This window comes from Chiloscyllium punctatum, chromosome X, assembly GCF_047496795.1.
Source record: "Chiloscyllium punctatum isolate Juve2018m chromosome X, sChiPun1.3, whole genome shotgun sequence".
NCBI lineage: Eukaryota > Metazoa > Chordata > Chondrichthyes > Orectolobiformes > Hemiscylliidae > Chiloscyllium > Chiloscyllium punctatum.
Window position 1 is genome coordinate 25,086,091 of NC_092791.1, and position 26,513 is coordinate 25,112,603.

The following is a 26,513-nucleotide window of genomic DNA, read 5'->3' on the forward strand; positions in this document are numbered from 1 at the left end:
AGAACATCTCTCATGTAATGTTACTTCACATTCCAAAAGAAAAGTTGCTTAGAAAGATGAACTGCACAGCATTAAAGTACAGTATGATTTAATCTTCCAGATTTTTAAAATAAGGTGTATATAATTTTACTGCGGTACAACTTGATCAACATAAAATTAGATTTCAATAAGACGGAAAAGCAGCATGCCTTTCTTTATGGCTTTACAACCTCTATTCCTCACCTTTTTCCTCCTCCCCTTCACCTTCTTCTTTCTTTATTTCTATAGATGAGCCATCTACACTAACCATCATTGGCTCACTGCATGGTGTCGGAGGTTTGTTCTTTAGTTTGGGCTTTGGTCCTTTTTTGTGCGGCGGAGAAAGTATAAGACTTCGGAACTGTGACATGCCCGACTCTGTCAGCCATACGCCGTCGTGATTATAAAACCGTGGCTCTACATACGAATAAATCAAATCTAAAATAAATTTAGCATACTCCAAAAACAAAAAAGGGGGAGAATATAATAATATCAAATCAGTTTTTCAAAGAACTCACCTGGATCCTTGACTTTGATGATAGGTGCAATGACGGGGGATTCACTTCGAACTACAAATAAGAATTGTAAATCTTTATTTCAAGTACCAGAAATGACTAAATTTTAAGACACATTAATGTATGCAGTCCTGACACATTAGATAATCGATTAATTTGGAGACTTAGCTGTTCAAAAGGCAAGAACATTGTCACTATAATGTTCTATACACTGAATATTACAAACTCTAATGCAGGTCTCAAAGAAAGAAGCCTGACTATCTTGCTGAGGTTCAAAAGAGTGGCAGTTACAAGTATAAATAAAATTAAGGTACAAATTAATAAAATGGCATCTCACTACTTATAAAGTACAATTACTGTTATTTCTAAATTAACTAGAATATTATTGCTACATTCCTTAATGTATGATTGTGGGCTATCACTCACCAATTGGACGAACAACAAAGGGCTCACATGCAGTACAATCAAAGCCCTCATCTGCTGCTTGTTCCACTTCATCTTCTGTGAAGAGATTTTCACAGATGGCGTGGACCCACCTGCAAGAATCAACATCTAATTTTATTCATGAAAACATCACTCAGACAACAGATGCACAAGTTTATTACTTAATCAGTGTAAGTACTAACAGGTTTAAAGAATCTGAAGTCCAAATAAATTCTGTGCTCTGAGTTCAGTAATACAGACAAGTATTGGGAATAGCTTTGATCAGAAGTCCCAAGTAGACTTTCACACCAACAATAACATGCATTGTTGTTACCACCAGCACTCGATCAGGGGCCTTTTACACAAGTGGACTGAAAGGATGATAATCATTTGTCACTGCATTACATGGAAATTTTTATTACAAGCACAACAGTCAGTTACCATAATAAAGATATGACACAGAAAACTTAAGCTCTGAATGCTTTAGCGTGTGCATCTAAATTAGCAATGTGAGCACAATTCAACGAAAACTACAAATATTTGTTTTTTTCGTGTAAAAAAATGGATCAAAGCCATTACTTTCATGCAAAATACATTTCACAGGATTCAACAGAAAACAAGTTAGGGACTTGAAAGAATGAAATTATTTAGTTGAGAACATCACAAAACACTTTGTAAAACCACTGATAGACATTTCTCTACCCTACCGATCACAGTGGTGACACTGTATGAGAAGATCTTCTTCTTCATAGTCTTCATTGCAGCTAGGACAAGTAACAAGGCTGCCACAAGGTGCACAGTGAGTGTAGTTATTCTGCCACTCACAGTGAAAACCAGGTGTTGTGGCACCACACTGTGTACAGCAAACACACCTGAAAGACAAGTTTGGCTTTATGTTATTGCAGCATACAGAAAGTTTTATAGATACTTCATTTATGATATCAAATTCACTAAGACTCCTCTGACAGCATCTTCAAACCCCTGATCACTACCATCTAGAAAAACAGCAGCAGCAGATGCATGGGCAAACAACCACTGCAAGTTCCCCTCCAAGCCACTCATCATACTGACTTGGAAACACACTGTTCCTTTAGTGTTACAGGCTCAAACCCCTGGAGCTCCCTCCCTAATAATATTGAGAGTCTATCTACACTGAATGGACTGCAGGTTCCAGGCAGCAGCTTGCCATCACACAGCCAACGACACCTCCATCTGACGGATGAACAAAATTTAGAAATTAAAAAAAAAGAAACACTTTTTTTCTCTCATTGTCATAACATAAAATAGAAGGGTTTTTTTTTCTCTCCCACGCCCCCAGTTGGATAAAAATCCTCTATACATCACAGGATTGACTTTAAACAAGATAACCCTTAACTTACTTGCAAAGTGATACAATTGAAGAATAATACAGTATAGGAACACATTCAGTCCACTGAGCCTGTGCCAGCTCTTTTAAAATACAATCCAGTTATGTCCACTCTACTGCTCTTCCTCCATTCACCTGCATGTTTTCTTTCTTCTCATCTTTTCACCAATACCCCTCTGAAGGCCATTATTGAATGTGTATCACCACCCAGACAGTTCAACCCAAATCCACTTGATTTGTAAAAGTTTTTCCTAATGTTGCCTCTGGTTCTTTTGCCAATTGTCTTAAAGCTGTGCAACAGATGGAACAACAGTGGAAACAGGCGCTCTTTATTAACTCTCAGAATCCTTTGATTTTAAGCCTCTAATAAGTCTTCCCTTGTCTTAAAATGAACGCAGAAAATAGAGAAATTCAGAAGATCTGGCATCATTTGTGCAGAGAAACAGATTTAATGTTTCGAGTCTGGTATAGCCATAAGCCATACGAGACTCTCAATGTTAATTCTGTTTCTCTCTCCACAGATGCTGCCAAAAATCTGCGTTTGTTTCAGATTTGAAGCATCTGCAGTCTTTTGCTTTCCTTTAGCCTTGTCTGCTCTAAGGACAGCAACACCAGCTGATCCAGTCTTTATCTAACTATAATGCCTCATCACTGTAACCACTCTCATAGGTCTTTGCTGTACTCTGTCCAAAGCCTTTATATCTGTTCTAAAAAGTATGGTGTTCAAAATCAAATACAACATTCCAGCTGGGGCCACATCATTTTAGCTTAAAATAGGCCCAGCAGAACTTTAGCTTTTATCTTTTATGCTTCTATTTATGAAATCTATAATCCCACATGGTGTTTTGTTAGCCTGTCCTTATCACAAACACGTACAAGCATCCCCAAGTCACCCTCGGCTTGCACCCCCTTTAAAAATTAGCATGAATTCTCTCTCCACGTTCTTTTCAAAGTGCACCACCTCATAATTTCAAGCATTTTCTGAAGAAAACTGCTTTAGAAACAATTGGAAGAACTGCAACCTTTTTTTATAAAATACCTGAAACATGGATAGAACACACTGTTTCAGATCTAAATCCTTCCAACAATATGCATGCTCTTCATTACAATGTTTTCAATTGGCCCTTCAAGCCATTTTTAGCCAATCCAGCCAATTTAACAGAAGTTAGTCCTACTTATAAAATGTCTCACAAGAGCAAGGAGGTGGTAAAATGATAAAGGCTTAAAAAGAGAAGATATTAAAAAGTGAATATTACTTTTTAATAAGTTAAAAAGACTAGCAATGAAATGAAAAGGAAAGCAAACTGTGAATGTAAAAATTGAATAGTTCCTCCAATGATTCAAAAACATTCACCAAGAAAGCAAACCAAGTCACAGACAAGATGATACTCGGTTACATCCAACTGTCAAATGCTGAGTTAGTCAACAAAACAACAAGGGTGAAAAAAACAATGACAAACACTCTGATCTTTTGGTCAGTACATGGATGGGGGAATAACACAAATATTGCTCAACTAACCATATCGGAAGGTACATGTTCATACATCAAGTTTGAGGACTAACTAATTGGATGGCAAGCTGCCTGACTGCACAAAAACTCAAAAAGACTGCACAAAAATGGACAATAACTTGATATCACTAAAACCTTAGTGAACAAAGGCACCTTGGTTCTGGGGGAAGAGGAAAAAGATCATTGCTAAAAGCAAGAAAAAAAAACAAATAAAAACAAAATTTCCCAATCCTAGTGTCAGGTCATACACAATTGAATTTTGCACTCACCACTTGCATTTCCACCCACCCTTTGGAACAGTTTGCAATGGTGGATCCAGGCAATACGTGTGGTAACTTATATCACAGTCATCGCATAACAATAAACGAGCAGGATCAGAAGCTTTTCCACATGCTTCACATACGATACATTCCAAGCAACGCCACCCTTTGCTCAACATAACTTTTGTAATCTGCAAGACAAAGAACATATTCAAAAACCTAAAAATTTGATAATATTCCAGTAAGAGTTCAGATTTAGATCTAAGTTGTTATATTACTTTGAGGAGGCATGACTGAGGATTTAAAATTTAGATAGATGCAGAGGTACTGCTCCTTTTAGCCACTGGGGGAAGATTTACCGGACAACAATATTAGCAGTAAAACTGTACATTCTGCATAGAATTCTTATGGTTGCATGACAGAGGAAATCCGCTTGCTTTTATAAGTGAACGTACATACAGAACCCTACTTTGTGTTACTGTACTCGAGTTGTTGGATGCGGAAATAAGGACAAAATTCCCTCACTTTGGATAAATTCAATCAAATCAGTTTTATATAAGTAATATAAAGTAAACATGCACCGCACAGTACGATCCAAAAAAGCTCTTGGACAAAAAAAGGCACAGCTTGCTTCACAGTATGCTCATATGTTCTGCAGCTGCTGAAAGTTTATTTTTGCCTTTATTGCCTGTTTATGTTAGGACTTTAACAAAGCACTCTGGCCATGTAGGCAAATGGGTGCTCTTTCACAGACATTTGCCAATGTTGCTCCACTGGTCTGTTACAAGTCAACAGGAAGTACTTAGTTCCAACCTCTGACTTGCTGTTGACTCTCCTTTCTTTCCTATTGTGCAAAGTCAGCATTTATTCATCATTGTTTAACACTAGGATCTTTATAAATTTAACTCTCATCTCCCTTTTGTATCTCCATACCTTACTATTGACACAGTATGGGTGATAGCACTGCCCACACTGTGAACAGGCCAAAAGCTGTCCCTCTACCCCTCGTCCAAAACTCCCACACACCACACACATATCCTGAAAGATAAAAAGAAAGTCATTCTTGAATATCATCTGTTAACACGTACACTAATTTATAATTTTGTAAATACACTTTTTGAATCAAGATGCCCCATTTGTACTTGATGAAAAATATTTTCAAAGAGCAATGTTCCCAAACTATTTGCATTGGATTCACAAACAGGCAGCCCTGGGCCAACAGGTTCCAATCTGTTTGTAAGTCGATTTGTTCTGACATGGGTACACAACACAGGTCAATATAAAGGAGCCAATCGTAAGTACAGGAAATGTATTTTAATAAGCTGAGTTGCAGACCAGCTTAAAGACCCCGCACTGCCCGGTTCTACCTCCTTCCCAAGATCCACAAGCCTGACCACCCTGGCCGACCCATTGTCTCAGCATGCTCCTGCCCCACTGAACTCATCTCTACCTACCTCGACACGGTCCTATCCCCCCTAGTCCAGGAACTCCCCGCATACGTTCGAGGCACCACCCACGCCCCCCACCTCCTCCAAGACTTCCATTTCCCTGGCCCCCAACGCCTCATCTTCACCATGGATATCCAATCCCTCTACACCTCCATCCGCCATGACCAGGGCCTCCAAGCCCTCAGTTTTTTCCTCTCTAGATGTCCCCAACAGTACCCTTCCACCGACACACTCATTCATTTGGCCGAACTGGTCCTCACCCTGAACAATTTCTCCTTTGAATCCTTCCACTTCCTCCAGACCAAAGGGGTAGCCATGGGCACACGTATGGGCTCCAGCTATGCCTGTCTCTTTGTTGGCTACGTAGAGCAGTTAATCTTCCGTAATTACACCGGCACCACTCCCCACCTCTTCCTCCGCTACATTGATGACTGCATTGGCGCCACCTCGTGCTCCCGCGAGGAGGTTGAGCAATTCATCAACTTCACCAACACATTCCACCCTGACCTTAAATTTACCTGGACCATCTCTGACACCTCCCTCCCCTTTTTGGACCTCTCCACCTCCATTAATGACGACCAACTTGACACTGACATTTTTTACAAACCCACCGACTCCCACAGCTACCTGGATTACAACTCTTCCCACCCTACCTCTTGCAAAAATGCCATCCCGTATTCCCAATTCCTCCGCCTCCACCGGATCTGCTCCCAGGAGGACCAGTTCCACCACAGAACACACCAGATGACCTCCTTCTTTAGAGACCGCAATTTCCCTTCCCATGTGGTTAAAGATGCCCTCCAATGCATCTCGTCTGCATCCCGCACCTCCGCCCTCAGACCCCACCCCTCCAACCGTAACAAGAACAGAACGCCCCCGGTGCTCACCTTCCACCCTACCAACCTTCGCATCAACCAAATCATCCACCGATGTTTCCGCCACCTCCAAACAGACCCCACTACCAGGGATATATTTCCCTCCCCACCCCTTTCTGCCTTCCGCAAAGACCGTTCCCTCCGCGACTACCTGGTCAGGTCCATGCCCCCAAACAACCCACCCTCCAATCCTGGCACTTTCCCCTGCCACCGCAGGAACTGTAAAACCTGCGCCCACACCTCCTCCCTCACCTCTATCCAAGGCCCTAAAGGAGCCTTCCACATCCAAAGTTTTACTTGCACATCCACTAATATCATTTATTGTATCCGTTGCTCCCGATGCGGTCTCCTCTACATTGGGGAGACTGGGCGCCTCCTAGCAGAGCGCTTTAGGGAACATCTCCGGGACACCCGCACCAATCAACCACACCGCCCTGTGGCCCAACATTTCAACTCCCCCTCCCACTCTGCCGAGGACATGGAGGTCCTGGGCCTCCTTCACCGCCGCTCCCTCACCACCAGACGCCTGGAGGAAGAACGCCTCATCTTCCGCCTCAGAACACTTCAACCCCAGAGCATCAATGTGGACTTCAACAGTTTCCTCATTTCCCCTCCTCCCCACCTCACCCTAGTTCCAAACTTCCAGCTCAGTAACTGTCCCCATAACTTGTCCGGACTTGTCCTACCTGCCTATCTTCTTTTCCATCTATCCACTCCACACTCTCCTCCTTGACCTATCACTTTCATCCCCTCCCCCACTCACCCATTGTACTCTATGCTACTTTCTCCCCGCCCCCACCCTCCTCTAGCTTATCTCTCCATGCTTCAGGCTCACTGCCTTTATTCCTGATGAAGGGCTTTTGCCCAAAACGTCGATTTCGAAGCTACTTGGATGCTGCCTGAACTGCTGTGCTCTTCCAGCACCACTAATCCAGAATCTGCAGTCATTGTTTTTACCACCTTAAAAACCAACTGCTCACCCTTCATCAAATTAATCAAGGTACTCAGGACAAGTTGCTGCGTCAACTTCTTCAGTGCTCTAAATGGTCAAGTCAAATGCCACATGCCACCAATTATTTAACTAGACCTTTCAGAGGATCCTAGCTACAAGCACCTGGGTCACACATTTAATCTGCATTGGAATTACACTACCATTGGGAACTGAAAACATTGTAGCCTTCAGGAGCACCCACTACTACCACAATACTAGTTAGCCCATTATTCAAAATTTAGAGTTGAATATCGAAGAACCCCAGGAAAAATCAATCAACCACACAACCGGAAGCCTTACTTTGCCAAAACTAACCTATCAGCTATATGGACAATAAATCAGATACCAAACATCCAGCTGACAATTTGCCCTGTTGAATGAAGAAACCGAAGTCTGTGAAAACTTATCAGCTGCATTTTAGATGTTCATTCAAAACTAAAGTCCAACTTCCAAGTAAATTATTGTGCATAACTTCAAGAGTGTACAAATGCCAATAACCAAGACAGGGGTCTACTGTATCTATTAAATGGTTATGAACTGATTGAATCATTAGGGATTAAGATAGCCTACCTGTAGGAGAATAAATTTGTCTTCAGTGGAGAAGAGAACCACTGTGTTGTGCATTGTATCATCATCGTCATCGTCCTCTTTACTTGGAGATGTATCCACTCCTGCAGACTGAGACAAGATCTAGATAGTTCAGCACTAGAAAATCAGTAGGAACAGACATTCAAGTCAGTTTCCTTGCAATTGATTCTATTTAAATGCCTGGACTTTTTTTTCAGGCAGTGATGACTTAGAAAAAAACATTCTTTAAATTTGACCATAAAAATGCCCACTGTTTTATCTTGAAATATCAGGTCCAGTGGCCTGTGAACATCAATGATGCACCTGCAAATGTGATGCTATTGCAATGAAAGTGATGCATGCACATGCTGGCTCAGTTTTCAGCATGAAAAGTAATTAAATATAGTGTGTTTCATTTGGAGAGGACCTGGTTCATTTTTGGGTACTACAATGGGGATTGCATTTGTTACATTGCAGCAAACCTGAGCTTTTCGTTTCAAATTTGAAATGGAGAAAGCAAAACAGTGCATTGGTACAGTTACAATACCATTAAACCTTTGAAACATGGCTTCAGAGACACAAAGTATTGATTAGTGAGAGAAGGATCACAACTATTCCCTTATGCATAAGCAACAATTTTTATTGCTGTAAAGTCACTGCAGCAGGCAAGTGGTTAAAGCCAAATCAACCTATGCCCTATTCGGTCGAAGAGTCTACTGCTGGGTCTCAAAATTGGTGCCTGAGAACTATAAAAAGTAATTCTAGATTAGCATTTTACTCTATTGTTACTTTTTAAAATAAAAACTTTAGTTTGTATTAAACTTAAGACATCAAAAAGAACTTGATCCAATTTTTAAATCTAAGATGATTTCATTTTTAAATGCTGTATATAAAACTTGAGAAACAAAAATAATCAAATTAAACAATACAAATTGGCTATAATGAAGGTTAAATATGCACAGAGAGATTTTGATAGTGAGTGAACATGTTTGATTAAATTATTATCCACCTTTTACCATTCTGAATTCTGTTCACTTCATAGAACCTGAAGGATGGGCTTCTGCTACCATTCATTAAATGCACAGAAGAGAAGATTGACTGGATCTCAGATTTTCCCAGTATGCAAACAGAGAAGTGCTTCACTCTTACTAATGACATCCCCATAATGGCCCAAATAGGTTTTGAAAAACAAGATCACTACATTGGCAAAGTGTGGTCACAAACTTTGCATTATGTAAAATTGTGCCACAAATGTGTACTTCATGCTTTTGGTCCAATGCAATCATAAATAAATCTGCAATGGATTAATTAGGTTGCAACTATTCCCCAAAATAATCCAACTTCTGATACCCAAACCATTTAATTCTTACCCCTAGAGACTCCAAGATTCCAGACACAGACTTCAAACGTGATCGCCCTCGTCCTCGCCCAACATGCCCACCACCACGGGGTCGTTTTTTGCCCGGAAAACTGTTGCAACGACCCTGAAGCAAAATAATGAATGTTTTAAATTCCACATTTTAAAAAAAAATTACCTTTAGCTGCAAAATTAGGAATACATGTGACAGTGTCATGTAAACTCAAAGGGGAGGGATAAAAAGGAATCATCGGGCAAGTCCCAACACAACCATCACCCTCACAATATCTTAAACCACATAAGCCACCAGCCTCCACTCCCTCCAACCTCACATCCAGAACTACTATAACTGACAACAGCAGCAACTGCTCTTCACTCAATATTGCTTTGCTCAAGTCAAAGCATGATAATTGTTGCAAAGACCCTTTTTTTAAAAAATTGTGTGTATTTTTGGTTATGGACTGAAATAGGAAAAGGACTGCTTTAAAAACCAAGCAAGGGTTAATGCACTTTTCAAAAGCAAGTTACTGGCCATTGGTTGAAAGTGCTGTTTATACTACGGTCTGTGCAAGCAGAACTGCAGGTTTACTACAGATTAGCTGGAGCCAGGGGTGTGTATGAAGGAAAATGCAGCTAGGAACAAGGAGCGGATTGGTCTGTGGATGGTGACAAGCTGTCAATGACAAAGATTATTTTGGCTGCCAACAATTACATGATTTGTTCCCAGGTAGATGAACAGAAGCTAATTGGACAGCTAATCTAGTCTCATTTGCTAGAATTTAGCCCACATCACTTTAAGTCCTTCCTATTTATAGTTTTTTCCTCTCTTCCCATTCCTCAATTCTGAATCAAAACAAAAACATATTTCTCACATCCCAGCCCATGACAAATACTTCTATTCGATAAGTATGAGGTCGAGTGTAGATAGATGATACCACCTCCCCCTATGAGACTATTAATTCAAAGGCCCAGGTCCAGGAACCCAGGTTCAAATCCTGATTCGGTAGATGGCGGAATTTGAATTTAATAAAAAGAACATCTGGAATGATGACCACTTAACTGTCAGGAAAGCCCATCTGGTCCACTTAGGGAACAAACCTGCCATCCTTACCTAGTTTGGTTTATATGTGGTTAACTGTTTGCTGCCCTCTGGACTATAGACACTGGCTTAGTCAGTGACATCACATCTCGTGAATTTATAAAGAAAATTAATTTACTCTTTAAAACCAGGAGATTCTAAGAAACTGCTGGGTTTGAGGAGTTGGCAATCAGGTGGCAGCTGCAGTTCAATGCAAAAGACATATAAAGTGGTACACTTGGCAGAGAAAGAACAAATAAGAAGCTTAAACAAGGAGGCTGTGACCTTCTCAAACATAGCAATGTTGCATCCATGACATCAGAATGATCTAAAATGTTCTATAGGCAATGCAGCGCTTTATAAAATATTCAGTGCTGTAATGTAGGAAATACTGCAGCTACTGTGCATAGAAAGTCTCAGAGACAGCAATGACAGATGACTGGATAAAAATAAAGACCTGCAGATGCTGCAAATCAGAGACAAAAACAGAAGTCTGGCAGCATCTGTGAAGAGAAGCCAGAGCCAATACCCGGGGTCTGGTGACCCCTCTCCAGAACCTCCTCAGTCCTGAGGAAGGGTCACCAGACCCAAAACATCAACTCTGACCTCCCCTCACAGACGCCGCTTAACTTGCTGAGCCCCTCCAGCAACTTCTGTCCTTGTTGTAGAGTAGATTACCAAATAATTAGTTTTTCATTGTTAGCCAAAGAATGGGAGAACTTCCCTGCGCTTCTTTGATTAGTGCAGTGGGATCCTTCCATACACCTAGACATGGATGCGAATAAACATGGGAGCAAAAATAGGAAACCAGATTATCTGAACGGTGATAGATTGAGAAAGCTGGAGGTGCAACAAGAGCTGATTGGCTGGTGCACCAAGGCAATCAAAGCAAGCATGCAGGTGCAGCAGGCAGCAAACAGTATATTGGTTTTCATGGCGAAATAATTTGGATACAAGAACAAGGATGCCTTGCTGCAATTGTACAGAGCTGTGGTGAGACCTTAATGGAATGCTGTATGCAGTTTTGGTCTCCTGATTTCATGAAATAGGGGTTTACAGAATGATTTCTGGAATGGTAGGACTGATGTATGAAAGGAGGGCATACAAGAGGGCAAGACAATTCAATGATTTCAAGGAGGAATTAGATACAGTTCTTTGGACCAAAGGTATTAAAAGGTAAGTGGAGAAAGAGGAGGAACAGGGTACTGAACTGGATGATCATGCCAAATGTAGATTACAACAAGGACAGAATGGCCTACTCCTGCTCCTATTCCCTATATGATAGTGCAGAGTAAAGATGAGAAACAGGTAGAACTGCTCTACTTAAAATCTAGTAGGTTAAGCAGTAAGGCAGACCCACTAAACTGAGTCAAAAATTAGAGTACATTAAAAGTATTAAAATGGATGGTAAGGAGTTTCTATAAATATTTAGAAAAAAAAGTTAACAAAGTGAGCCTGACGAATTGACAATGGAAAATAAGAAACTGTCAGAATGAACCAAACAACACAGAAGCATTGATAAATTTGGAAATGAAAGGGAGGGACAGACAGAAAATCACAAATCAGAGACTGACAAGCACCTATGTCATGATGGATTCTATCATATGGTCTTGAAAGATGTAACTAGTGAGATGCATCAGTTTTAAATTTCCAAAGTTCTGGAATGGAGGACAGCAAATGTAACTCCTTTATTCAAAAAGAAAGACAGAACTATAGGCCTGTTGACTTAACACCTGCCATAGGGCAAATATCAAATGCTATTAAGAAAGTAGTTGTACCAGGACACTAAGATGAATTCAGGCGAATCAGGCCAAGTCAATATGGTTTTGTGAAAAGGAAGTCATTTTTGACCGATCTATTGGAGTTCTTTGAATTTGTGCTGTGGATTAAGGGTGACCAAAGACGACATTTGATAAACTGCCTTAAAAGGTTACTGCTCGTGGCATGCAGGTAACATATCAGCATGGATTGAAGATTGACTAAGCAGAGAATTGACGAGCTGTGATGAGTGGAAGGTATGACTGCCAAAATTGCTGATGACGCAAAGATAGATAAGAAAATAAGTTGCAAAGGCAACGTGAGGAGGTTACAGAAAAAATTAAAATGAGACAGTAAACATCTGCAAATACAGCATAAATATGGGAAATCTTTTTACTCTGAAGGTTGTCTCTCTTTGGCACTCTGTTTCCACAACCTTTTCAGGAAGGGGGTCCTTGATTTTCTTTTTAAAAAAGGCAGAAGTGGATAGATTCTAGTTAAACAAGGAAGTGAAAGATGATAAGGGACAGGTGGGAATACAGATTTGAAGTTAAAAATCAGATCAATCACGAGCCATGTGAATGCCAAGTCAAGCTCAAGGGTCTGAATAGCCTACTCTTGTTACTGGTTTGTGTGTACAAGAGGAAGTGAATAATTAAACAGAGAGAGAAGCTCTGTAAAATACTTCAGGATGACAGGCAGGTTAGCAGAATGTATGACAGGCTGTCCAAGAGGTAGTTGATCAAGCGGAAAAAAGAAATACGAAACCTGGACATTCAAATATATGATTTGCTGAAGGTTCAAAATATAAATAGTTATTAAAAAGTTGGTTTTTAAAGAAAATCAGTGGAAATACAAATACACCTAAAAACAAGGATGAATTTCACAATATGCTGGTTAGGCCACAGTTTGCAAGTCATGTCTACACTCGAGAAAGTGTACAGCAAAACTACGCCAGAGATGGGAAACTATGAGCATGAGTAAAAGCCATAGTATTTGCACTATATCAGAAACGATAAAGAAATTTAGTTCAGACATTTGGAAAATTCCCAAAAGGTTTGATGGAGACCATGGTGATTCATGTGAGGGTAATTTAAATCAACACAAAGTGATTGAGACTTGACACCTTAAAATTGGTCAAGGGAAATGAAATAAGTTATTTGAAGCAGAGGGGGACAACAGGCCAATAGGATTAGCTTTGGATTGTAAGAACAAAGAGACAATATGCTGAATAGCTTTCCTTCGGTACCATAAACTTCGTGCTTTTGCATAGCCATTTGTCCGATTCCCAGTCTATGCTGTTAACTGATCCACAACAAGCTTCAAAAGCTTATGGTATGGAAGGAAGGAGGAAAAAGTGTGCATATGTCTGTGCACTCTTGCACAGAACCTTCAAAATATCCATTCAAAGTTGTTTCATTAAGTGGACAATTTTCTATTTCAATCACAGCTAAAATTCAAAAACCAGGGATGTTGATATGCAGTGGTAGTTTCCTCAAGAGTGAGCCAAGCAGCCTGGGTTCAAGTCCTACCTGGATAGAGGTGTGTAATAACATTGCTGTCCAGGTTGATTATAAAAGACATATTTTTGAAATAAAAAAGCCCTTTCTTTCTGGTTTACCTGCTTGACTCGAGGGCGACCTGGTGAAAAGCGCCTCTTCATTATAGCAGGCTTGCCAGATTCACTCTTCATCATTCCAGAGTCAGCTGGGAGGGAATCTTCAGTTTCTGTTAACCGGAGGTCTGAATTGGACTTTTCAGCTTCTTCTTCCACCCTTGGAGAAACATCATCTGCTACGGTCATGCAAACATCCAGAGTAGCCAGACTGGGATCACGGTCCAAAGTAACTGGATAATCTGGTTCTAAGCAGGTGCTGTTCGAGTCAGTTTGACTTTGATTCGATATTTCCTCAACTATCTCGGATTTAATGAACATGTTACTGACAGGGTCTGTGCTCCCAGTATCCTGCACCTCCATTTGAGCATCTTGCTCAGTCTTTAGCTTATTTACTGCAGGTACAACCTCCATAGGGGTCACAATATCATTAACTTCCATTTCAACAGGATTATCCCTGGTCTCCATTCCATCCGAGACTATATCAGAAACTTCACCCCTCTCCACGAAGCTACAGCTTGAATCAGCAGGAATGTCACAGAGCTCAGTTTTGTCTGTTTGGATTTGGTTAGTCTCCTGCTTGATCGAAACAGAGGTGGCAGAGTCTAATTGTGCTTCGGCAGAGTTACTAGCAGAGTCCATCAGGTCAGGGCGTGAGACAAGGCGGTGGGGTTTCAATTCTTCTGGGATGGAACCAGTGGGACTGACACCCATCTCTGCAGGAAGAACTGGCTCTACCTGGTCTAACAGAGAAACCGAGCTCTCCATTTTTACTTCCTTCTCCTGTATAAAATCTTCCAACTGGTCTGCTGGATCCAAACTGAAATGTTCTGGCAATTCTTTTCCTGCAGACAAAGGCTCCACTGAAGTGATTACTCCACTTTTAATACTCTCAGAATGTGGAGCAGCTACTCCAGTTTCAGAAGTCTGACAAAGCTCTCTATTTGGAGAAGAATGGAATCCTTCATCAGGTTTCTCACGTTCAAACTCTTTCACTGTAGTTAAGTCTTCAACCCCACCTTCCTCTGAAGAAACAAGAGATTGAGATTCCACCTGCTCCTTCATGCCAACATCAGACGTTTGTTGTCTTTGAATTGCTGTTTCCACACTACTACTAGTAGTTTCAATGGAACCTGTCAAAACAAAAATGTTTAAAAATTACCACTCCACCATTAGCCCTCTATCATCTACCCACAACACCAATTTTGTTAATATTTTATTTTTCCCCCAGATATTTAGGAAAATTAGCTATAGTAAATTTCCAAAACAAATATCGAACTAAGATTGAGAAGTAAAGGTGACAAAACAATTATTGAAATCATGCCGAACGTACTGTAAAATAATTACTTTTCAAGCTTAATGAATAAATAACCGACTCCAGGGGTTAGATTACAAAACGTGCAAGGTGGCCGAGTGCACAAAAAACATTTCACAGTATTCAAAGATTTCACTTGTAAAGCACCCTTCTGCCATTTCAGTGAAGGCAGAGTTGTGAATTTAAGACAATTTTTGGTCTCCATTCATGGTTTTTAAAAGCCAAAAATCTTTTGCCTGACTCACCCACATCAGTTTCAGAGGCAAAGAACTGTGGGTTCATGCTCCACTCTAAGATTTGCACTCGCAACCTAAACTGGCCTCAATTGTACACTTTTACATGCATTATTAGATACAGTGCTTTCGATAAAAGTTTAAACTGAGACCCCTCTTGCGTCTCAGATGAATATTAAAGATCAGAAGGTAATATTAAGAAGATGGGGATATGCTCTTGATGCCCTGGTCAACATTCCTCCTTTAAATCAATCCAATTAGCAAACATAGGTCATTGCAGTCACCTTCTTTCTTTTTATAGGGCATTGCTAGTGCAGAATAGCTGCTACAATCCATTCAGCTACATTACAGTAACTCCAGAGAGCACTTTGTTGTGAAGCATTGAGGCAACTAGAGGATTTCCTGAAACAAAAACAGTGTGTGCTGGAGCAACACAGCCAATCTGTTGAGAAAAAAAGTTTCAAGCCTAGTGGCCCTTCTTCAGAATTCAAAGGATCTCCTACAGCATGACTAGAAAGTAGTCAGTGGCCCAAAGTCAAAACGGGAACACTGACAGGCACCGAGATATTAACACTGCAAAGCACTGAGCTTGGTGAATAGTGGGCCTGCCAACAGAGCGTATTCCCAAGAGAGGAAGCAGTGAGAGTCCAAACTGTGGAGGTTGTAACTTTAAAATATACCTACAAATGCCACACAACAGCAGAGATGGCACTGTGGTAGAACTGCACCACCCAAAAATTTAACTGTGACAGATAAGGCACAACATATATTCTGTAAATCCTTTCAGTTACATGGAAAGGAAACACAAATGTGGATACTTACATTGAGTGCATTGTTTTCAGTGCAGCGCACACAGCATTTTAATATTCCCACCCCACTTCCCTCAACAACCTAATTTAGATCAGGTGACTTAAAAACTGCACGGTTCAACTGTTAAGTGCCTATTTTTATTCATTCACCTTACTGTGACTTCGACATGATCTTTTGTGAAGAGAGATTAAAAGTACACTTGCCAACTATGTACTCTGTGCTAGGTTTCCATTTACCAACCTGCCTATCCTTTATCAGTCTGCGCATATTTCATAAAGTCTTTAATATTCTCTATTACGTTACCAATTAATTTTTTTTTTCAATTTTTCCCTCAAAACATCTCTCCTTTTCTTTTCTGCTTGATGCTCTATTGTACTATGAGCCTAGTGTTAATCATAAGCTTGCCTCATCTGTACATTTCTATTGCATTTTCTTTGGTCACCCAGATAGCATTCATTCTTCTTGGGAGCAGAAAGGTCACATCCAGTTGACTCTGATTAAATTTATAGATGCTAATACTACACAAAAATAAAGTTACATATTTTGTTGACTTAGCCGATTATAATTTCTTTCCAACCCAATTTTATCTGGATTAGTCTTCCCTCCCACCTGATCATCTGAAAGAGTTAAATTTCCCTGGGCTGTGGTTTCCACGGTGCTGGTGATCCACAGACAGCCAGAACAGCAAATATCAGCACGCTTTCAACAGTGGTATGGACATGACAAGCAAGTTTGTAATTCTCTCCAAGTCATGTTTCATTTTGTTCTTTCATTGTCTCTGGGTCAATATCATTTTCTTACCCAACACTGTAAAAGTGCAAATCACCATCAAGATTGCAGCAGTTTATAACAAAAGGTCGAATGGATGTTTTGAGCAGCAAAATGTTTGGACTATTTATTTTTCCTCATGGAAATAAATCTGTACAGATGATGTTGCTATTTATCAGAAAAATGAGACATCAAAAATTCAGAGTACAGCAGATCCAAGACAAGTTTCAAAATTGACAAACAGCCCCAGTTTAAAAGCAAGTTTCTCACCCTCCTGTTTCTGAAATGGGTTTCCAGCGACACTCTCATTCAATTGTTTTTCTGGTTCAACATTCTTCCTCTGCTTTTCAGACCATTCAGTTTCTTTTACTTTCTCTACACAACAAAAAGCAACATTTTCAGGCTGCTTAAGTAGTTTTTTTTTGAAATCTTGAAAATTAATCAACAATGAGCTCTATTTAGACAATGGTGCATTAAAGCATGAATGTGCATGCGATAATTATTTACAGATACAAGTTCAATCCTTACATTATGGATTTCCTGATCAGTGACATTACTGAAGAATCTATGGCCAAAATCACCTTATGGCCTCTGATGTGTGACTCACATTTACTAACTTTGAATGACCCAAAAAGCTATCTAACATCCAGTCTTCTGAGTGATGCATAGAAAAGAGATGGAGAAATTCTTCCATCACAAAAATGAACCAACCTTCCAAAGACTCCAGTACATATTTAAATAATTCATTGTCTCCCATGCAATAGCAAATTTGAAGTGATCATGAGAAATAACTAGATAGGAGTACAAAAAGATCAAAACAAAGCTTTATTTTGTTGCTTAATAATTGTGTTTTGGAGCTCGACCTGTCGGCAGGTCAAGTGGGATGCAAAGTCACAAATAACCCACAGAATTACTTTTGCAAACCTGCAAAGGGCTATAAGAAAAGGAGCAGACCAAATAACCAGGGTTAGTAACTGCAATCATGACAAACTCTTACTGTGCCAGAGTTCAGAGTACTAAGTGCCCCACATGATAGGAAATATTTTCACATAAAATTATGAAAAATGTTTGTTTCCTAGATGGAGAGTCAAAAATGTTACTCCAAGTTACAACACAGGAGGATACAGCACACCATACTCAAGACTTATACATTAGCTTACTGAAATAAAAGTGAAATTAAAAAGGAAAGAAAGGCGTGCATAACATTTTCACTATGAAATTTTCTTCAAGCGTGGTGGTGGTGGGAGGGTTGTTTTTCAGACTGGAGGCCTGTGACAGCTTTTTGCCATTTATATAAATGATTTGGATGCAAATATAGGAGGAATGGTTAATAAGTTTGCAGATGACTCCAAAAGTGGTGGCGTAGTTGACAGTGAGTGTGCAACTGGACCTTGATTAGATGTGCCGAGGGGCAAGCGGAGTTGAATTTAGGTAAATAGGTGTTACAGTTTGGTACGGCAAATCAGGGCAGGACTTGTACACTTTATGGTAGGGCCCTGGGGAGTGTTGCTGAACAGAGTCATCTAGAGTTGCAGGCTTATAGTTCCTTAAAGGTGAACTCACAGACAGAATAGTGAAGGCAGCGTTTGGTACACTTGCCTTTATTGGTCAGTGCATGGAGTATAGGAGTTGGGAGGACATGTTGCAGCTGCACAGGACATTGGTTAGGCTACTTTTAGAATACTGCGTTCAATTCTGATTTCCCTGCTGTAGGAAAGATGTTGTGAAACTTGAAAGGGTTCAGCAAAGATCTACAAGGATGTTGCCAGTGTTGGAGGTTTTGAGCTACAGGGAGAAGCTGAATAGGCCGTTTTCCTGGAGTCTCAGAGGCTGATGGGTGACCTTATACAGTCACTTCTTCTTTAACATGATGGTTGCATTCTTATAGAAAGATTACACTTTAGAAACAGTGCTTAAAGTGTTAGCACTGTAATCATGTTATAGCTAACACGTTCTAAGAGTTTACTCTGTAGAAACAACTTCCCCAATTCATCAATCATGTTACAGTGAATTTGCATTGACGAAATGCGCATCATAACAGAACGACCTGCGGAGGTTTATAAAATTATGAGGGGCAAGGATAGGGTGAATAACCAAGATCTTTTTCTCAGGGTAGGGGAGTCCACAACTAGATGGCATAATTTTCAAGAGAGAGAGGGGGAAAAAGATATAAAAGGGACTTAAGGGGCAAGTTTTTCATGCAGACTGTGGCGCGTGTATAGAATGATCTACCAGAGGAATGGTGGAGGTTTGTTCAATTTCCACATTTAAAAGGCATCTAGATGGATACATGAATGGAAAGGGATTTCGAGGGATATCGACCCAAATGCTAGCAAATGGGACTAGATTAACTTAGGATGTCTGGTTGGCATGAATGAGTTGACCAACGGGTCTGTTTCCATGCTGTACAGCTCTATGACTCCGTAACTGAACTGACATTACAGTGTATCAAAATTCCAATAATCAAATTAAATGTGCAGAGAAAACATAGCAATTTAAATTACAAAAACATTTTTACTGGTCTAAGTTAGGGCTAAATCAAATAAATCTATTCAGACATACCTGATTCCACTGACCCAAGCTTCAGTCGCCTCTCAACAGCATGCTCAGAAAGTGAAAGGCCTGAGTTTTGTGATGGGTTTTTACACATTGTACACGTGTACTGTTGCCCTGATAAAAGAGGAGATGAAGGGCCACAGTCTGCATGGATCCACCTGAGAATAAACAATGCAAGAAGCAAATGAGATGTTACTGTTTATAAACCTTAAAATTGACAAGACGAAGTAGACATGTACAAGAAATATAGTAAATTGTAATGCATTATTTCCTTCAAACACCTGAAATTCTTAGTAACATAATATGGAATGAAATCTGGCTCTTCCCTGAAGGAAATGAAGCATGAAGCAGAGGTGGTCACACAAGACTGATTGTACTGGAAAAGGTGAGGGGGTAAGGTTGCCTATTGTTAATCAGCTGGTGTGCATGCTGAGCAGCACAATAAAATTCTAAGTGGAAAATGTTTAAATAGGATAAGTTCATTTACTAAAAGCCTTTGGGAAGCAAGAAAGGGTGTAAAAGGGTGGTAGAATTAGATGAAGTGGAGTGGAAGGAGCCTAATCTATAGCTTACATATTGGCATAGACCAATTGGGTTAAATGACCAGTTTCCTTGCTGTGTAAGTTACTCAAGAGTTCACTGTCTATACGCTTGAAAAGCATTAAATTTCACCCACACTAGTTTAGGTTCTCCATGCATTGTTAGAAACAACTTATATGGAGACAACTGAAGGGGCACTAATATTAGTCTTCTAATACAATTTGGCTCCAATCAACTTCTGTATACATACTGCAATGCGATTTCCTAGATACAATTGATCATGATGACTGCTGCTAACAGAAACACCTTTTCTTGGCCTGACAAATAACAAGTGCATAAATCACTTACCTTTGGCAGATCTGGCAGTTTAGCGTGGCATCTGTTTGTTCATTTGTTTTACCACATAGTGTGCACGCTGCAGTATCCCTGTTCCTTTGCCAGTAACATTTCTCACACACTGAATAGTTGTGATGCCACTGTGAATTTGGATGCCTCCCTGCAGACCTTGAACCACAATCACTGCACACCCGGCAGTTCTGCACAAAGAAGTTAGAAGAGAAGCTACCATAAAAAGCACATTAGAGATGTCAAATTGGGTCTTTTGATTCAATTGACTCAACATCTGATAGTGCAGCTTCATGATTATTAGAAAATGAAGGATAAAAAGGAGCATTTTCATGAAGTTGCACCGAACATTAAGCCTAGTATGGGACTCTCAGCTGTTGCACGATTGTGCCTCGAACGTTAGACCAAAAAGGAAACCACAAATCATCTCAACCAGAGTTGATCTCCTCTTCCCTCCACATCCCATTATGCACATATGGCAGCAAGTCACTACGCACACATTCTTATCTTAGAAAGCAGAGAACTGAATTCTTAAACAGAGAAGATATAAAATAATCATTTTTCTTTTCCGTTCTTTCCCTTAGAGCTTCCCACACTACCTCTCATTTGTTAACAAAGACTCAAAAAAAGCGGGCTGTTACCCAAACAGAAGCTTTTTCCTTTCCTCACTTAGAACATTTCACAAGGCATGAGCAATTAAAGAAAATGTCATAATCCTTATGACTGATTACAGAAGATGGCAACAAAACTCAAATGCATATAGGAATAAACTAGCCTGTACTGGGTCAGGTTAACCAACAAAGGTACCAACAGGCAGTTAAGGAGGGAGGAAATTTATAACAGTGTTGTGCAACATTCAAAAACAGAAGGAAAGCTAAGCCCTAGTAGAGTAATCCAACTTTCTGCTCATTCAATCCTTACAAATAAAAGGACTATCGAAAAAGTAGAAAAAATTATATGAATAACCCAGGTGAATGCAGAGATCCACTTGGAGATCAGCAGAAACAAAACATTAATCATCTAGGAGTTGCCAGATGGCAGCAAATGTTTTATACAAGAGGAAAGAGTCAATACGGTTGGTCTTCTCTTCTCCCACCATCTAAATATGGACAGTGACATTTCTGTTGATGATCGGCAAGAACATCTTAAAAATATAGAAAAAGTGATCAAAGAAATGGATATCAACCATCTTACTATAATAAATTCAGTGACAAATTTTAACCATCAGTTGAGAAAGCAACTAGACACATTCCAGACTTCTTGATAGTTAAAAAGCAAGTGAATCTACTATAGTAAGGTCTGCAAACTCTCAAAACAACTCAGTGGAATTCAGGAAAAAAACTATATGCAAGACTTTCAAGTACCATTCCTGGGGAGTCAGCAGTGTAATTGTAATGGTCTAGTAATCCAGAATCCTAGGCTAACATTATGGGGACTTGGGATTGAATCCCAACATGGCAGACAGTGAAACTTGATTTCAATAAAAATCTGGGATAAAAAGCTAGTCTAATGGTGACCACTGTTGATTAGTGTAAAACCTCCATCAGTTCATTCACTCATCACTTTCGGGAAGGAAATCTGCCATTCTTACAAAAAGGTAGTTGCTTTTTAACTGCCCTCGAGCTAATTAGGGATGGGCAATAAATCCTGACACGAGTCAGCGATACCCACACCCCATTAACAAATAACCAGAAAAACATTAAAACTGGTGTTCCAAACATAAGAGACTAAAGCCATCATGTACTTCTGCCTGACACTGAACGACATCAATAGAACATACAAGCATACATACATAAAGACACAAAGCACCCACCTTGCATTTCCAGCTATCAGTAGGCAGTGATTCCATTGCTGGTTTTAAACAAAATGTGTGATAGCCCTTGTCACATGCATCACACACAAGCATCATTGTGTCGGCACCAGGCTGTCTGCATAGAATTTAATAGACGATATTACAATTTAGTAAGATAATCCAACACACTGGAAGACAAGGACATTTGGGCCACTGTACCAGCTCTTCCAATGAGCAATCCAGTTAACCCCATTCCCTGTTCTTTCCCTTTATGCCTGCAATTTCTTTTGCGTCTTCAAATATTTGTTCAATTCCCGTTCTGCCTACATTCCGTGAACGTATCAAGACAAAAGTTAGCAAACCAATACAAATTACAACACAAAGGTACCACAAAATATTTAGAAAGAGAATATGCACCACCTGGACTCATACTTTCATTTTCCTATAACTATTAAAATTCTAACAGGAAAACAGGTTACACAGATTTCACATTCCTTCACTCTCTCCTTGACAATAATGCAAATTTCATGCAGTGTCTAAATGAGATACAAACCTGCAAGTCTGGCATACTTTGCACTCAGGGCACTGCCAACCAGCACGTTTAACTGGTGTTACGGCAATTTCCAGACATGCACCATGATAATGCAATCCACAGCTGGTACAGAAGAGAAGGTCCAGGAGATCCCCTGGAGCATCACATACGCCACAATTTGCCTCATCCTTTGCTAAAATGGAATTTTAAAAAAAAGTGCTATATTAAAACTTATGCAATAACTATTTACTTCACTTCATTGATGAAATTCAAATCAGAGACTGAAAATTTATAAAGGTGAATGATTTTTTAAAAACACATTTGATTTAGTCATCTTTTTAACAGGTAAACCAAAGTATCCCAGCATCACTTTGCAGGGAGGTCTTTCTGGTTGCTATGGAAGAAAATAGAAGATGTCAAGAACAGGCACTAAAACCTGGGTTAAGTGCAGAGCTAGGACTTCATATCAGAAAAGCTGAGTTCCATTAATCACTACTCCAGTCATAAATAGTTGACTGAATGAGACTCAACTTATACATTTTAACATACATATTACATAATCAAAATCATCAGCCCAATTTAAAATTAGTTTTTAAATTAAAAGCAAAATTTAAAAGCAAAACAACTTATATGGAAGTTAGAACAATTAGCACAAGTACTCAACTAAACAGTTACATCTAAACACCAACGTCCTTGTCGATTTTGTGCACTTGTTTCACCTCAGGGCATCAGAATACTACTACAAAAGCATTCCATTCGCATTGACTCAAATTGGAATTTGAGGTTAGCTTTTATCACTAGTTCACTAGCCCAACTTGCACCACAAAAAAATAATTGCCTGTTACAATAAGTGAGCTACGCCAGGTTGTAGTTAAAATATCTTAAAAGACAATTAGTCTCAGATTTATCGGAGTGCAACTGGCAATGCAGTTATATGTGGCAAAACAGGAACACCCAACCCTTGCACAAAAGTGCAGTGCTTGAAACAGCCCTCTTCCTACCCTCGTACCCTCGCATTGGTTTAACCATCACTTCATCCTCTAGCCCTTTGTGAATTAAATACTGACCATTCTTCACTTCCCATGCACTGGGAATGAAAAATGAATACATAATAATGCAATGGTGACAATCAAATACTACTGAGCCAATGAGCAGTGTTTAGGGTCATTTTGAGAGATAAATATAGTAGAGTTTCATTAACAGCATACAGTGGCTTAACTACATTGACAATAAAATTATCCTATTCTGGATTGGAGGAATTGACTATTTCTCAAGTTGCATTCTAACCAGTTGCTCTTTTCAACAAAGTTGAAGTGTACAGTTAGGGATAAAAGAAATATTTAACTTCTGAACAAGTCAAGATGGGCAGCACTGAATAAGATGATCTGAAGGCAAGAGATGGAAATCAGAGATTTTGGAGAAGAAATTGAAAACACATCGAAACACTGCATATTAGAAATGGACACCGTACAAAGAGCCAGACCTTTGCAAAGATCTGTACCCCAGATTTGGAATGTCCGCAGAAGCATTGTGTTGTTGCGGTCACTGCAGATACAGTGGCCAAGCCTCACCTTCTCAGTGTCAGACTCACTCTGCAATCACTCCAACAAGATGTTGTCCAAGTGTTTGATTTTAAGACTTAGAAAACTTCTAACTTGTTTTTTTCCGGAAATCCATAATAGTGAGCGGAGGGCATTTTTTTCTTATTTATATTGCAATTGGTCTCTTGATTGACCTTTAATATTAAGGATCAGTATTAAGTTCACAGAGCAGTAAGACTGTGCTAATGCAACGTTTTTAAGCAAGTTGTGTTGTGTTCGTTTTTAGGTAATTTCTGGGTCTGTAGACTATTAAAAGGGTAGAAATAACTTTTTGTAGGGTGAGAAGCTCGTCCTGTCAGATGCGGGAGATCAAAGAGAATTTGAATGTTTCTGGAAACTATGTCTGCAGGAAGTGTTTGGTTGCGAATCCGAGCAGATCACATGGATTGGTTAGAACAGCAGTCAGAGGCAATCAGGTGTTTACAAGAGCAAGGGGATGTGAGATGAATGGCAGTTTAGGAAGATGGAGACACTGCAAATACTGTCAGGTAGATGGCTAACTGCTCAGAATGGTAAGAGAGAAGACCAAGTTGCATAGGCATTTCTTGGAGCAATCCCCATCTCAAACAGGTATGCCATTTCAGATATTGGGGTGGAGGGTGCTAGCCTCTCAAAAGTGCATAGCACTGACAGCCAGGTTTTTGCTACCGTCACTGGATCTACTGTAATGAGGGGTACAGCAGATTTCAAGCAAATCAATTAGAATAGTGGACTCTCTATAGTCTGGGGCAGAGACAGATGTTGCTGCCACCATCAGGCTGGTGTGTTGCTTCCTTGGTGCCAGGGGATGTCTCAGAGAGGGTGCAGAATGTTCAGGAGTGTGCCCAGTGGTGGTCACTGTGGACATTGGCGCCAATGACATAAGTGGGGAAAGGGATGAGATTCTACAGACAGAATGGAGAAAACTAGGCAGGAAGTTAAAATGTAGGTCCTCAAGGGTAGTAATATCTTGACTACTATCACTAGTGCCACGTGCTTGCAAGAGTAGAATTAGGAGGATAGAGCACAAATGCATGGCTGAGGAGCTGCTCCAGGAGACAAGGATTCACATTTTTGAACAACTGGGATCTCCTTAGGGAGAAATGGCCTGTATAAGAGGAATGGGTTTGGGTTCAAAGCAATAGCGAGAAAAGAGAAAAGGCTGAGGTTGGTACAGTAGATGAGGGAAGCTGGACAAACAGACAACGCAAACAAGAACTTGGCAGAAAATAAGGTAAGAGTGATCAAATTAAACTCCATTTACTTCAAGGCCTGACAGATAAGGCAGATGAACTTAGGGCATGTTTTGGAACACGGGACAGGGATATAACACCTATTATAGAAATGTGGCTTAGGGATGGACAGGACTGGCAGCTTAATGTTCCTGGGTATAGATGCTATAGGAAGGATAGAAAGGACGAGTGGCATTTTCAGTTAGAGATAACATTACCGCTGTACTTAGAGGATATTCCTGCAAGGCCTGCGAACAGCAGTGTGCAACAAGGATTGGTGCTGGGTCCACTGCTTTTCATTATTTATATAAATAATTTGGATGCGAACATAGGAGGTATGGTTAGTAAGTTTGCAGATGACACCAAAATTGGAGGTTTCGTGGACAGTGAAAAAGGTTACCTCAGAGTGCAATGGGATCTAGATCAGATGGACCAATGGGCTGAGTAGCAGCAGATGGAATTTGATTTAGATAAATGTGAGGTGCTGCATTGTGGAAAGGCAATTCAGTGCAGGATTTCTACACTTAATGGTAAGGCCCCAGGGAGTGTTGGCAAACAAAGAAACCTTGGATTGGAGTGCAGGTTCATTGTTCTTTGAAAGTAGTGTTGCAAGTAGATAGGATAGCGAAGGTGGCATTTGGTGTGCCAACTTTTATTGCTCAGTGCATTTGAGCGCATGAGTCGGGAGGTCATGTTGCAACTGTATAGTTCATTGTTTCAGTCACTTTTGGAATACTGCCTGCAACTCTGGTTTCCCTGCTATAGGAAGGATGCTATGAAACTGAAAGAGTTCAGAAAAGATATACAAGGATATTGCCAGGGTTAGAGGGTTTGAGCTGTAGGGAGAGTCTGAATAGGCTGGGGTTATTTTCCCTGGAGCATCGGAGGTTGAGCGGTGACCTTATAGAGATTTATAAAATCATTAGGAGCATGGATCGCATACGCAGACAAGGTCATTTCCCTCGGGTGGGGGGTCCAAAACTAGAGGGTATAGGTTTCAGGTGAGAGGGGAAAGGATTGATAAGGGAC

The 26,513-nt window shown here is 40.1% G+C and overlaps 1 protein-coding gene across 19 annotated transcripts in view; it reads right to left on the reverse strand.

Annotated features, from left to right (window-relative positions):
- The window catches only part of kmt2d (lysine (K)-specific methyltransferase 2D), a 247,467-nt gene that overhangs the window by 135,615 nt on the left and 85,339 nt on the right, over positions 1-26,513 (reverse strand). For 16 of the 19 annotated variants that reach the window (XM_072566973.1, XM_072566976.1, XM_072566971.1 and 13 more), the window contains 14 exons: positions 22,694-22,865; positions 22,162-22,276; positions 20,352-20,539; positions 19,470-19,621; positions 17,178-17,282; positions 13,788-14,914; positions 9,344-9,457; positions 7,977-8,084; positions 5,026-5,130; positions 4,102-4,283; positions 1,664-1,828; positions 960-1,069; positions 537-587; positions 223-456 (listed from right to left, as the gene is read on the reverse strand). In XM_072566973.1, the coding sequence (XP_072423074.1) occupies positions 223-456; positions 537-587; positions 960-1,069; positions 1,664-1,828; positions 4,102-4,283; positions 5,026-5,130; positions 7,977-8,084; positions 9,344-9,457; positions 13,788-14,914; positions 17,178-17,282; positions 19,470-19,621; positions 20,352-20,539; positions 22,162-22,276; positions 22,694-22,865 (2,928 nt within the window). The remainder of the gene's footprint in view (positions 1-222; positions 457-536; positions 588-959; positions 1,070-1,663; positions 1,829-4,101; positions 4,284-5,025; positions 5,131-7,976; positions 8,085-9,343; positions 9,458-13,787; positions 14,915-17,177; positions 17,283-19,469; positions 19,622-20,351; positions 20,540-22,161; positions 22,277-22,693; positions 22,866-26,513) is intronic. The other 3 variants (XM_072566979.1, XM_072566978.1, XM_072566969.1) reach the window with 1 other exon arrangement.